The sequence below is a fragment of the Camelus bactrianus genome, chromosome 13 (genome assembly GCF_048773025.1).
Source record: "Camelus bactrianus isolate YW-2024 breed Bactrian camel chromosome 13, ASM4877302v1, whole genome shotgun sequence".
NCBI lineage: Eukaryota > Metazoa > Chordata > Mammalia > Artiodactyla > Camelidae > Camelus > Camelus bactrianus.
This window is the reverse complement of record NC_133551.1, coordinates 65,763,050-65,777,184: the sequence shown is the minus strand read 5'-3', so window position 1 is coordinate 65,777,184 and position 14,135 is coordinate 65,763,050. Positions and strand designations below refer to the sequence as shown.

The following is a 14,135-nucleotide window of genomic DNA, read 5'->3' as shown; positions in this document are numbered from 1 at the left end:
TCCCCACAGGTAACCCTCCAGGAGATGCCAGGGGCTGCCAGCCAAGCGAACTCGGAGACCTGGTTCTTTACGCTCAGACCCACATATTTTCACCCTTCCCCATACCAACTGGGTCCCAAACATCCATGCAGCCTGATCACTAAGTCAGATCCCGAAGGATGTAGGCAAGCTCCTGCCCCTCTCTGGGCCTCTGTTTTTCCCTCTCTGGGCAGTAAGCAGTTAGACAGGGCCATCTGTCAGGCCCTAACTGTCATTCTGTGGCTCTCCAGGTCCCCTGCGCAGTCTGGCCACCAATACCTTTTCTTCCTTGAAGGCCTCAGAGACTCTCTTTGGATCCAGGTATGTGAGATTTCCACTGGGGTTCTGCTCTATACCGCCCCCGGTTTTCCCAGCACTGTTCCTGGCTTAGAAGGCCAAAGGCAGGCCCAGCCTGTCATGAACAATCTGAAGGGTGCCAAGAAGTGCCCCTGGCCCAGAGCTATCACTGCCTTCAAGGATCCCACTGCCAACCCCTCTCCTATGTGCTTCCTCTCCCCTAGGCCCACGGTTTGTTTGCAAATACAAGTACCCCTGGGGGGCGAGCATCAGACTCTCTGACCACTGGGCTGAATAAGAATATGCTCTCAAAAGAGCATATTCCTGGGTTCACACCTCCTCTAAAAATAAGTAAGTAAAATTAACTACCCACCTGTCCCCCCAAAAAAGAGGGTCCTAAAAAGAACTCTACCGTGCTCCTCACCCAGGCTGCTGCTAACTCACTGAGTGATATGGGGGAAGTGCACTCCCCTGGACCTCAGTTTCCCCAGCTGTCAAATGAGGAGGTGGAAGGAAGCCATCTGTCAGATGCTTTCTGGCCCTGAATTTCTGAGGCTGTTGAGTGGGCTGGGGGGAGGGGGAGAGGGGGTGACCAGGGACTCTACCAGGGCAGCTGTGCCCACTCTTCCCTGGCTCCATCCACACAGGCTGAACCTCAACAAGTCCAGGCTGCTGACACGTGCGGCCAGGGGCTTCCTGGGCAAGCCACTGACCAAGGTTCCGGAGTCAGTCCCGGGGAGCCAGAGCTTCGACTACATCCCACTGGTGAGTGCCCCAGACCTCAGACCCTAGCCCCGACACTCAGCACAGGGGCTGCCCGCCATACCCTATCCACAAAGGGCAGAGGACCTAGACCTTCTCACCCACATAGCCAGCAAGGCAGAGGGAGTTTGCCCGAGTCCCCCACCCAGGGTCTAGGAATGTTGCTAGAAACCTGCGCCAGCGCCACAAAAATTCTCTGCAATCTGCCATCTTCGCTTTAAAAATTCATGGGAATTTTGCATTCTACTCCACCACCTATGTCTGTCTGTTTTTCAATACATAAAGATAAGCCTTGAAATGACTCACAAGCGAGTAAAATGAACATCCTTGGGACATGCACCATGTTTAGCAAGTGGCTCTGCAGACACCCCAGCCTGCAGGGCAGGGTCAGAAGCCCAGGTCGGGAGTGAGTGAGTCTGAACTGAGGACCAAGCGAGCCTGGCTCTGCCATATCTGGAGCCCAGCAGGGTTGGGGCTTAGAAGGTGCTAGAAGGAGGGACACGCTTTGAGCTTCTCTGCCCAGCTCCAGTCCCTGCATACCCAAGTGCACAGTGTCACTTTGAATTTTCAAATATCCCAGGTGACCAAGTAGGATGCACGTATTCACTCAACATGTATTTGATGAGCCAGGCCCAGCGCTAGACCCTGGGAAACAACCTTGAACTAGGTGAACATATAAACTCACCACACTGTCTAGTGGGGACACCGACAAGGAACCAGGAAATTCTGATTGCTGGGCTCTGTGACAGGAGAGGTCGGGTTTGGGAGAGGGAAGCATGGAAAAGGGGGGAGACACTTACTTCAGACTTGAGGTCAAGGAGGAATGAAGCATGACTTCTTAAGGAATATGATGGCTAAGTCAAGAACTGAAGAATAAAGAGTTAACGGCCGACAGCCTACAGAGGAGAAAGCTTGGGAGCTTGAGAATGGGCTTGAGAGGGGAAAGTCAAAGATAAATCAGTGCCTTGGAAATCATAGCTTGGATTTATGCTGGGAGAAAACTGAAACCACTGAACTTATGGCCTCCAAAAAGTATCATGGCCTATGACTTACAAAGACCATCCAGGATGCAGAAAAGATGGAGTGGGGATGGGGCGGGGGTGGGGGGAGGAGGGGGAGAAAAGTAGAGCAGGGACCACATGTGGTGGCAGATGGTAGACTGCAGAACTGTTTAGAAAGTTGGGACTTGGAAACTGGTGCAGAGGGAGGAAGAGGGAGGTAAGCTGCCCAGAAACTATGGGTGGCGGTAGACGGTCCCAGTGGCTGAGCTGGGCCCACTTGCCCAGGCTAAGAGACAGGTTTGGAGTGAAGGTGTTGAGCTGGGCTTGGAAACTCATCAGCTGGAAGTCCTAGTGGGATAAAGCATGGCGGTGCTCAGCTGGGCTGGGTCGCCCGCAAATCCCCCAGGTTGGCAGGGGAAGCTGAGGGAGATGAACGGGTGGGCTGTGTGCACCCTACCTTGGGCGTGGCCTGGGGCTCCACAGGCTAAAAAGTTTGAGGCCCACTGAGGAGCTCCCCCACACACAGGTGTCTCTACAGCTGGCCTCTGGAGCCTTCCTGCTCAACCAAGCCTTCTGCAAGGCCATCCACATCCCCATGGAGAAGCTCAAGTGGACCTCACCCTTCACCTGCCACCGAGTGTCCCTCACCACCCGCCAGCCCCCAAGCCCCCAGATGGGCACCAGCCCCTCACCTCGGCACCTGTCCTGTGACAGCATCTCCCTGGAGCCTCTGGCCGAGGGCAAGCCAGGCTGGGAGCCCAGGGCTGTGATCGAGCACACGGGGAAGCTGTGGGCCACGGTGGTGGCGCTGGCGTGGCTGGAGCACAGCTCAGCCTCCTACTTCGTTGAATGGGAGCTGGTGGCCGCCAAGGCCAACTCGTGGCTGGAGCAGCAGGAGGTGCCCGAGGGCCGCACGCGGGGCATGCTCAAGGCTGCCGCCCGCCAGCTGTTCGTGCTCCTGCGGCACTGGGACGAGAACTTGGAGTTCAACATGCTCTGCTATAACCCGAATTATGTGTAGTGGAGGGTGGTGAGAGGGGCTGGGGCAGCGGGAAAGAGGAGGGGGCCCTGCGGGTCTGTGAGGGGTCTTGAAACTGTAGCCAATATATCGGTTGTTAGAAAGAGCCCTAGATTGGCAATCAGGAGGCCTGAGTTCAATGCCGACTTTTTGCTATCACCGAACTGTGCAATTTTAGGCCAGCCCCTGCCTCCCTCTGGGTCTCAGTTTCCCCACCTGTAAAGTACATGGGTAAGGTTGCACTCAGCCTCTAGAAGGTTCAGTTTCCTTTCTGCTCAGACATCTGGGCAGCCGTGGGGTTTACTGCCACTGGGGAATCAGGAGAGAGGTGCAATTTAAGCCTGAGTTCTCCCTGGAACAAGATCACATGGACAGTGCCCCCTCAAATAAACGGTGGTTGAGCAGACCCAAAGGTTGAAAGTAACCAGACCTGTGAGCTCGCCTCTAGGCCTGGGGAGACCACCTCTGCCAGCTGCACTGTGAGGGAGGCACTTGCCTCCCCAGTAACCGTGCAGGACCCTGAATCCCACTTACAAACTGCCTGGAGAACCTTTCTCCTCTGCACTTTACAAGAATCACCAGGGGGAACTTTTATTTTGGCTTGGAAACCCTTTGTATATTTTAGTATTGGTCTGTAGACTCTTTGTGACTTCCCGTCTAAGAAGAGGTGGTGGGCAGGCTGAAGGGAGGCACCTGCAAGCCGAGGTGTTAGAATTAAGCTGCAGTCTGTGCAAAAATAGTCCCCAAAGAAGAGACATGGTCACAGAAGTCAGTGGAGAAAGCAGAGGATACCGTTAATAATTCACGCGCTTGCAGGAGTTACATAACGCAAGCTCTATCCACTTGTGTCGAGGGGCTAGAGAGGCGCCCTGTGCCAGCTGCATTCTGGGAGAGCGGAGGCCCTCTCCTGCCACAGCACACTTTGAGAGAGGGGGGCCTTCTTTGCAATAGAGACCTGTGCTTGGCTGCAGTGCCTTTGGGGATGGCAGCTTCAGTGAAATGAAAGACTCTTGAAGCTTCAAAGCAGAGAGCCCCTAGGGCCTTCCTTCTCTCAGGCCCACCATGTGGGGACAGGTGTGTCGCAGCCTCAGATTCCCTCAGGGCTGGGTCTCAGTCTCCTCTGCCCTGCGGATTCCCCTGGAGGTGGGTCTGGACCTCACCAAGGAAGCCCACCAGCTTGGGACCCCAGACTGAATCCACACCCCCCGTCCACCCCCGCCTCCAGGGAGATCTGGAGGGCCCTGTGAGCACACACACCTGTGGAGGAGCTGCGGGCTCTGAAGCTTCAGGAAGACTCAAGAAATGCCCAGTCTTCAGCAGGGAGTGAGAGAAAGAGAGGGGCCCCAGCAGGACACCCATCGTGCATGGAGAAAGGCAGCGCCGCCAGGGCGCGGTACCCTGCCCGCACGCGGCTGGGCCTCAGTGCAGAGCCCTGCCCTGCCCTCCCGCTGTGCTGCAGACTCTCCGGGGAGGGGCTTTTACCTCCCCAGCCCTTCCGAGGCTCCCCCCCAAAAGCCAGGAGGGGAAGGCGCTGGAGTCGTAATAGCAAATCCTGTCAGCTGCTTGGTTGGCTTTTCTGTTTCAGATTCCCCTTTTGGGGAGGAACCCAGCCAGGCAGTCACCCACACCAACAGGGAGGAGACCCTTGCTCCAGACCTCGTCACCTCCCCGCACACCTCCCTGCCCCGCAACATGACACTCCCGAAACTGCAGCCAGCAGCCCAGCTGCAGCGGGAGGAGGTAGCAGTAGCCCTTTCTGGGCCCACCATGAATGGAAATATTGTCAGGGTGAGAGTTGGCACGCCTGACACTAGTGTGGGCCAGGGGCTTCTCCTCTCTGGGGGCCCTGGAGCTGGAGGTGGGGGGTTCCCCTGCTCTGATCTTCCCAGATTCTCTGTCTCTGATGTGTTTCCCTCTTAGTGACCATGGACTTGCTCTGATTGTCTGTGTGACCTTGAACAAGTCCCATGTGCTTTCTGGGTCTCCTTCCCCTTCTACCATGACCAGGTTGGACTGGGCTGGCCAGCCTCCTGCTTAGCCTGATTCTGGGTCTCCAAGCTCAGTGTGGACAATGACCAGGGCTCAAGGTGGTCTGCTGCCTGCCCAGTGTAAAACCAGTGCTGCAAGAACCCCTGGAAGGAGGAACTGAGAAGCCCAGCAGGACAGTGGGCTCACCCCCTCTTCTCAGACCCTGCCCCAGCAGCAGCTGCTGGAGCCCTGGACAACTTGGATGCACAAGCAACTGCTGACCTCCGTGCTGCCCAGAGCCCCAAGGTGCAGAGGAACAAGTCCTTGATTTCAGATAACTGAAGGGCTTTGGGGGACATCTGGATAAGAGATATATTCTTAAAGAACTTCAGTGATATTGAAAGGACATGCAGTCTCAGGAATGTGCCTCCAGGACTGCCAAGCCGAGGTCCAAAGGAACTGGCTTTAAGGAAGAGAGAAGAACCTTAGGTCATAAGCACATGCATGGAAGCTCAAGTGGTTAGCTCCAAAGGTTCTCAAGTAGATGAAGAGTTGCCCCTGCACTCGGGATTGATTTGGATGAATCCGGATTCTTTGTTAACTGGGCCTTTGCTTTTTAGGTCACGCAGAAGGACACTGATGCCCTGCCTGGCTGAAGAATCAGGAGGGTACAAATGCTTAACGGCACTGTCCAACAACACGTGGCCTTTAGTGGAAAGAACACTGAACTGAGAGCTGGGGAATTTAAGTGTCGGTCTAAACTCCACCACTAGTGTGCTGTGTGACTCCTGGCAAATTGCTGGCTCTCTCTGGGCCCCATTTCATCTTTGGTAGAATGATGAGGTTACTCTAGATCAGCATGTCCAGCACTACTTCTTGGTTGATGTTTCTTGGTGAATTAGCAATTCATGAGAAACTACCCCAAGGGCAAATATGTTGGGGAAACACTAGGAAAACAGATTTCTTGAAGTCAGGGCGACTCGGTCCCATGAATATATAAATGAGCGTTGCCAGTCTCCACGAGGTGACTCAGAAGGTGTTTCTCCCCAGGTTATTCAGTTGGGAAAATGCTGGTCTAGATCTCCCTTCGAGTTCTCTGGGCACTGACATTCAAAAAGCCTTTACTGAGAGCCGACTGGATGCCAGGCACACTGGGGTGGTGTAGTAAACATATTAGGTGGTGTTCTTTGGAGCTTTTTGGAGCTTGGTGAGAAGTATTTGAAGGCTGTCTGCTTTGTGAATTTCCTGGTGCTCCAGGCGGGGTGTGTCTTGACTGGCCACACCCCCACCCTGGGGTCCTGCCATCTGTGGGTGTGGCCTCAGGCACCGCTGGCATTGAAGTCTGCCCTGAACTTCCTGACACTCACCGTTGTGTGAGTCAAGCTGACCCCTGCGGCCAGAGTGGAAGCAGCGTGGGGCTCTGGCAGGAGCTCGTGCTGTGGCCTCCTTGTCCAGCGGAGCAGCGGGAGTCCCTGCAGCAAAGTCCCCCAAGGGTCCAACCTGCTGCTACACACAGAGGCAGAGCCCTCTCTCTGAGTCCCCTTCAGCTGAGAAGACCAACTCCAGATCCCGGAAAAACTGGGCCCCACACGTAAGCAGACTTACACTGGACTTGTAAATAGCATCAATTTCCAGTCAGCGCTTGTATATTCCCAACCTGTCCCTTGCCTGTGGGCCAAACCAGTGGCATCTGCTGTCCTCCACCACTGTGACCGATGAATGGAGTAGCTGGTTCCAGGACTAACTGCTGGTGGGTTTCCACCTGTTCCTCAGATGTTTGAGAAAGCAGGGGTTCCTCTTCTTCCTTTCCAGCTGTCAGAAAGGTCTCTGGAAGTTTCTTCTAAGTTTTGAACCGTCCCCACTCTTATTTGGAGGGGTCTCCCCGATCTGTATGCAGCCTGCCCAGGGGATTGAGCACCCCCTGTTCACCTGCCTGGGCTGGAACTTGTGTGACACGCCACCACCCGTCGTTGCAGAGTCCAAATGCTGCCTCTCACTACTTGCATATTGGAACATATGTGGACCCCAGACACAAACGCATTCTGCATCCTTAGTGTCCTGGGAAAGGGAAGAGAAGGGCTCTGTGACCCCAGGAAACAGGCTGTGTGCTCACCGCCATGGTAATCAGAAGATCTTTTTCCCCCTACCAGTCTAGCAGGGACCAGAGAAATCAACAACCAAAATGGGCACATTCCTCGGCTATAGCAGGCTCCGTGGTGCCAGTGTAAAAATAACCAGGGCAGGGGCGTGTGTGGCATTTTGCAGCTGGATAATCTGATCCGCAGGGCTCCGTCCTAAGGTCAGGAGCTTGGCAGCATCTCCCGGCCAGTCCTCCAGCCCCCACTATGGAGCTCCCTGACCCACATGTCCCCCCCGGCCCCCAGCCTCTCAACACCACTGCCTCCCAGGCGACCTGACGAAGTGATATTTCTCCTGTTCATGCTGCACATCTCCTTGGCTTGGAGCCAGCTGTCTTGAGCTTACAGCCGCTTCCCAAGGCAAAGCGCCTCGTCTCTATGTGGTTGAGTGTGGGCACACCCGCCGTAGAGCTTCACTATTTGCCCAGGTGGCTTTGGCTCAAGCGGCATGGCCGGTGCTTGTCCCCCTCAGAGCCTCAAGTGCCTACAACATGCTACCCCATTCCTTTGCCTGCTCACCCATAATGTCCCCATGGTGCCTGTGACACTTCTTGGTTTTGGAATACATGTCACCTTTCTGCCCAGTAGCCAGTTCTGCAGACATCGTGGAATCCTGGACATCAGCCATCTAAAGTCCACAAATAATTAGCAAATCGTACCCTGGGGCTGTATGAGTGTGTCTGTTCTCAAAGGAATGGCTTTTTTGTAAATGGTAGCTACTGTCCTCTTACAGGCTTTTAGCTCATAAAAACTGTCAAACCTGATGATGTGACAAAATTATAACGTGTCCGCTCTACTGTTCTCAAAGCCGATACTTGCCTTTCAAATGAGTGGTTCAGTGATCTGTTTGCCTCAGTGTGGTTAATCTGTCTTGGTTTGGGTTCTCCCTCAGGTGACCAGAAGTCTCCCAGTTGCCTGGGGTAGAGGAGGGGGTGCTCCCAGGATGTGAGACTTAAGAGTTTTAAAACTGGGACAATCCCAGGAAAATCGGGACTAGTTGGTCACAGTAGTTCCCCAGAAGCAAGCCTGAGATAAGGATTCAGTGCAAACAGTGTATTCATGTCATTCTAGGAAACACAATAGGCAAGCCAAGAATTGAATTAGCTACACAGACACCCACAGAGGGCATGTTACTAACCAGGTAACTACAAGGGGCGTGGAACTTCGTTCCCCTGGGGAACTCTAAAAACAAGAGTAGAAACACATCTCAGAGCTCACAGGGAAGGAATAGGGTGTATGTGCACCAGCTCCACTCAGCCACTGGCTGAGCGTCCCTCCCAGGGGCACTAATTCCTTGGCATTTCTGGCTGGCCATGGGTGCACCAGCCGAGCTGACTTCTGCAGCTAGAGAAAGCCACCTAACAGAGGACAGGTGCTGGCAGGTGTCCAGCTCGTGTGCACTGAACTGAGATGAGCTGAGGGGATACGGCCAGGCACCGCCAGCACCTGCTACAGCATCTCTGCAGAGCCGCTTTCCACATTTCAGATTTTTCTCCAAAGCAATTAGTGGTCCCACAAAAATACATTTATTTGAAAATCATCCCCGGCTACCATTTTGTCTTAGAATCTGCACAGACTGACCCCCCAAAATCAAACATAAGACTCATTGGGAAATCTTTTAGCAGGCTGCCTTGTTTCCTTAAAATCAATCTTCCTTTTGCAGTGCTCATGGGGAAGAGTTGACCAAAATAGGAATTCCCAAGAGGCCAAAACCATCCCCTCAACGTGCTAACAGCCCCTAATGGAAACAATTCTAGGAGCTGACAGGCTGAGATTAAATGGGCAATAGAAATACTGTTCACAGGCGGCCCATATGGCTGATTTTCAGCTGGTAATGGCTTTCACTAAGACAGACAACCCCTTCCTCTGACCCCCACCACAGCTCTAGGCTGCTGGGGGGAACTGAAGTCCCCTTAGCACATGAGCTGGGCACTCGCTCCACCTTTGTAAGGAACTTGCAACCTACTGCTTTGTCCTCTTCTCCCATTGTGCATCCTGCAAAAGCCCAGGGCGGCGGGGGGGGGGGGGGTACACACACACACGCACACACGTGCATCCTGCTGGGATGGCAATAGGGCCTCCTCACCCCTCTCGCCATGAAAAACACACTCAGGAAAGCAGGAACTCAGGCTCTCCCCAGGAACTCTGTAAAAGGACAGAATAAAGTGAGCTCAGTGGTTCAGGTCTCTGAGCTTCCTGGGTCTTCTTTCCCTTCCAAGGCACTGCTGGCCCCCTGGGAAACCTGAGCTTCCTTACGCTCAATTAATCTTTATCCAGGTCTGAAAAGGGGAGAAAATACTAAGTTGAGTCCCGGCCTAGCTCTGCCAAGCTCTCTCGTTCTGCCATCCAGCAGCAGTTGCCCTCATTCCCATCTGAACGTCACCTACAATATCCCAGTCACCAGTCTCTCCTGGAAGCATCCAGACCACGCACCCAAAGTCCAGCCACCCCAGATGCCAGGTTGGTGGAAGAAAGGGACACATGTCATCTACCATATAGAGGGACATAGGTAATCTGCCGGGGGCGGGGGCGGTCCTCCCATGCCCGGGGTGGAGGAGGGGTCCTGGAAACTCAGGGTGGTGGCCACCCCAGCTCCTGATGAGCCCCCAATAAGATCTAGGGGAAGTTATCTATGATGGCTCTCACAGTCACCCCAAGCGGAACTATCCTCCCTCTACACTACTCTTAAGCTCCAAGATCCTCCAGGTTGCAGATATGGACCCTCCCAGACACTGACCTCCAGACACTGCCCATCATTCATTCCTGGGTTCAAAATGTCTTCCACCAAGCAGGAAACCAGGCTGCTTGTACAAAAGCCTTGGCACGCAGAGCCTGTTCTGACACTGTCCAGCAGAGGGCGCTGTGGGCATGCACTGCCTTCCAGACCCAGGGCCTGCAGAAAAGAGGAGCAGCAGGAATGAAGGGAGGCTTTAGAAGCTATTCCTGTCCCCGTCAACAGTCTTTTTTTCTCCTAAAAATGGGTGATTCGTGATGGCTAGGAAGCCCACTGAAAGGCTGTGCTGGTTACATATTCACCAGTGTATCCAGACACCAGGCCAGCTCACCTGGGATGGGAAAGGAGAGGTGATGGCTTGGTCCCTCCCTGCTCTGCCCACTCCTCCTTCTCCCCACCATATAGAACCCCCTTATAGAACTTCCCCAAACTCAGTGTAAACCCACTTCTTTCAAGAAGCCTCCCCAAGCCTCCCAGCAGCAGCTCCTTATGGGATATTTTGTCAGCGTCCATACGGGTGTTGAGCCTCCCCCATCAGACTGGAAGTTCCCAGTCACACTTGGAGGTCTCTCCCAGGACAGGGGCTGTGTCCCCACACCAGACTGGAGGCTCCGCAAGGGCACAGATCTTATCTCCTCCATCAGACCAGGCGTTTCCCCAAATAGGGCTCCGTGTCCTCCATCAGACCACGCACTCTCTGAGGTAACTCTGGTGTCGCTCCTGTAGCACCTGTTTTAGGGCTATGTTCACAGACAGTGATCAGAGGTGGCTCTCCTCCCACTCCCCAAGGCAGGGATCTGAGATACCCCCAAGTTCCACGAGCTTTGCACATTGGGCAAGAGAAAGACAGGATTTGATCAGGCAAAAGATCACCACTTTGGGACGGAAGAACAGAAACTGGGCAGGTGAGATTTGTAAGGGACTGAAGACACCAGACCCCCTTGTCTGCACCACATCTCTGCCCCTCCTCCTGCAGGGCCTCTGCTCCGTCTGCACTGTCACCCAAGAGGTGGCCCTCACCCCTGAGTGTCACAACCAAGGTTCATTCATTCAAGAACGATCAATTGTGTTGCCTACGAAATGTTGGCCCTGCTCTAGACTGAGGATACAGCAGTGAACAGAACGAAGTCCCTGCCTCTATCAGCTTGCTCAGGCTGCCACGACAGAGGACCACAGACCTGGAGCTACAACAACTGAAATGTTATCGTCCCACAGTTACGGAGGCTAGAAGTCCAACATCAAGGTGTCAGCAGTGTTGATTCCCTCTGAGGGCCGAGGGAAGGATCTGTTCCAGGCCTCTCTCCCAGCTTCTGGAAGTGCCATGGCTTGTGGTATCATAACACACATTCTCATGTGGCATCCGCCCCCTGTATGTGACTGCCTCCAAATTGCCTCTTTTAATAAGGATCAGGGCCCACCTAATAACCTCATTTAAACTTGATTACCTCTGTAAAGAGCCTATCTCCAAATATGGTCACATTCTGAGATACCAAGGGTCAGGAATTAAACATATGAATACTTTTTTGGCGGGGGAGACTCACTTAAATCCATAACACTGCACTCATGGGGCTGATGTTCTTGTGGAAAGAGACACAAGAAACACAAAATCAAACAAACATATATTAGGGTAAAAGGTGAGGCAGAAAAATGCTGCAGTACTAGGGGGAAGCGAACAACAGGGTAGAAAGGGTGCCATCCATCCCGGGGCAGTTAGAGAGGACTTCCTGAGAAGGTGACATAGGAGCAGAGACAGCGTTTGAGTGCTCCCAAGCAAGCCATTCATATCTCTGCCACATTTTCTCTGCTTATGATGGATGTTTCTTCCCCCTTACCTGCTCCTTCTCCTGCCCCAAGGAGGAGAAGCAGCAGATGGGCCCTGGCCTGGAACCCAGGTCCCAGCTGCTCCTATTGTGGGCAGTCCTGAGATGTCAGAGCTGGAAAGGGTGCTTAGGAACCTCCAAATGTCCACCCTATCCCCACTTTACAGATGGAGACACTGAGGCCCAGGGAGGCATAGGGCCTGGACCAAGGTCATTCAGTCCCCCAAACCTGCTCCTGTTGGGTCTAAAGATCCCATTTTGCAGCTACTCTAAGATAATGTCTTTAGAAAGGCCCCTAGGAAATATGTGTGTGCAGGTGAGGACTAGAGACAGGTGACTGGGGAAGTCGGGTCCTAGGGCAGCAGAGAGCACTGGGTGAGACGGGGTGGAAAGAAGGCTGGGGTGCACAGAAAACAAATCTTGCCCCCTTCCCCATTCTGTAGTAAAACCTAGACCCCTCGATGCTAAAATGAGATGGGGGAGGGGCCATCCACACCTCCCAACAATTATTCAGTGAAGGCAGAGGTCATTTCGGGTACGTAGACTATGTGCCCCTAGATAAGTCCCTCCCTCACTCTGGGCCTCAGTTTCCCCATTTGTGTGGTGGACTGTATAATTCCCAAGGTTCCCTCCACCTCTGAGGCTGCTGAGTTTAACATCTTGATTTCAGACTCCAGAACATTCCAGGATGAAAGGGTGGTGGGGACTGTCCCCATCCCACTCCCAGCCTCCATGAGGTTGTGCCAGCTGTCCTGGAGACAGGAAGTCTTCCCCTGGGCCATAAGGCTCCCAGCATTCAGGTGGCAGAGTCCAGCATGGCTACATCTGGGCCAGGGTTGGGGAAATGAGCTTTGGGAGCCTGGGGAACGTGCCGGGCACACAGCAAGCCCTGAGCCTCCAGCAACAACCAACCAGGAAAATCGATCGGATTCAGTTCCAGAAAGCTCCGCAGCCACCACAACAGCGTCCCTCAGGCCAGGGGCCTGATAAAATTATAGCCACCATCAGAGATTTCGCCCCAGGTGGTGGGAAAAGCATGAGCTTCTGCACTGGCCTCTCCCCTCAGCCTCTGCCTGTCACTAGCTGTGGGAGTCCCTTCACCTCTCAGAGCCCCTGTTTGCCCACCTGGAAAATCACCTGCCTCAGTGGTGTTCACAGGGAGAAATGCACTTGGCCCACTGCAGCTCAGAAGAGGACCCAAGAGGCCTCTGCACAGCTGCTTTAAATCAGCCTTCATTGGTGGCAGGGGCCGGGGTAGGGCACAGTACCCTGGGTTTTATTAAACTGCAATTCCCATCTGGGAGAGAATTTTCAGGGTAACAACAACCATGCCTGGGAGCTGGCACTGTACTCACGGTACCAGTGATAAAATTAAATGACTAAATGTTCCCAAGTTAGGCCCCCCTCTCAATGAAGACAGCTGCCTGGGACAGGGCTGTGCTAATACAGGGAGGGGGTGATTCCAGGCAAGAAAGAGGTGCGCCTCCACCTGGCAGAAGGCAGAAGCCAGCCCGGCAGAGCCCCTGTCCTGGCTGCCTCTCCAGCCTCCATCCCGCGCCTGTTTCTGCCCAGCTGTATTTTCTGCCCCTCTTTTTCCCAATCTCACCCACTCCTGTCTCTGTCTCCTCTCTCCAGGGGAGCCAGCCGGGGTCTCTCTCAGTCTGTTTTCCGGGCTCCCCTCCGCGCTCCGCCTAGCCCTGTCCCCCGCCCCCGCGCGCCCAGCCTTCAAACTTAGTGAAGCCACATCTGTCCTTAACCCAAAATCCTGCCAATTAAACCGCTCCCTCCGGCTTCAGCGGCTGCTGCTGACGTCGGGAAAACCAGGCGAGGCGAGGCCGCCGCCCACGCCCGGTGGGGTGGGGTGGGGGAGGCGACGGCCCCCTCCCGGGGCCTCGCGATCGTCATTCTGTCCGCCCACAGCCAGGCGAGCAAGCGAGCCACGCGAGGCCCAAGCTCAGCCGGTTCGAACCTCACCTCCACCCGGCCTCGCGCTCAGAGTCCCCCACCTGCTCTAAGACCCCCAGCCAAGTCCCTTTGCCCCGCCCCTCCAGCCGGAGGTCCCTCACCTGCTCCAAGACCCCTAGCTGGGTCCCCTCGCGCTCAGGGACCCTCACATCCCCACCCCCACCCACTCCAAATTGCGCTCCAGGCACGCTTCTCGCGCCCTGGCTCCGGGCCCCCCCCCCAGCCCCGCGCTCCCCACGTCCCCGCTGCGCCCTGACCGCGCACTTCCCGCGCCCCCGGCCCTCGCGGGCACCCGCACTCCCGGCACCCTCCGCGCGCTGGTCCTCGGTTTCCCCGCTCCTGCGGCGCCGCCTCCGCTGTCACAAAGGTGTCGCCGTGGGAACAGGGAGGGGGCACATTAAGAGCAATTAGCTC

The 14,135-nt window shown here is 54.8% G+C and overlaps 1 protein-coding gene across 1 annotated transcript in view; it reads left to right on the top strand.

Moving 5' to 3' along the window:
- Positions 1 to 3,170, top strand: part of VWA5B1 (von Willebrand factor A domain containing 5B1) — a 36,315-nt gene extending 33,145 nt beyond the window's left edge. The window contains exons 19-21 of the mRNA XM_074377820.1: positions 270 to 339; positions 963 to 1,080; positions 2,605 to 3,170. Coding sequence (XP_074233921.1) covers positions 270 to 339; positions 963 to 1,080; positions 2,605 to 3,099 — 683 coding nt within the window. The 3' untranslated portion in view covers positions 3,100 to 3,170. The remainder of the gene's footprint in view (positions 1 to 269; positions 340 to 962; positions 1,081 to 2,604) is intronic.
- Positions 3,171 to 14,135: the final 10,965 nt, after the last annotated feature.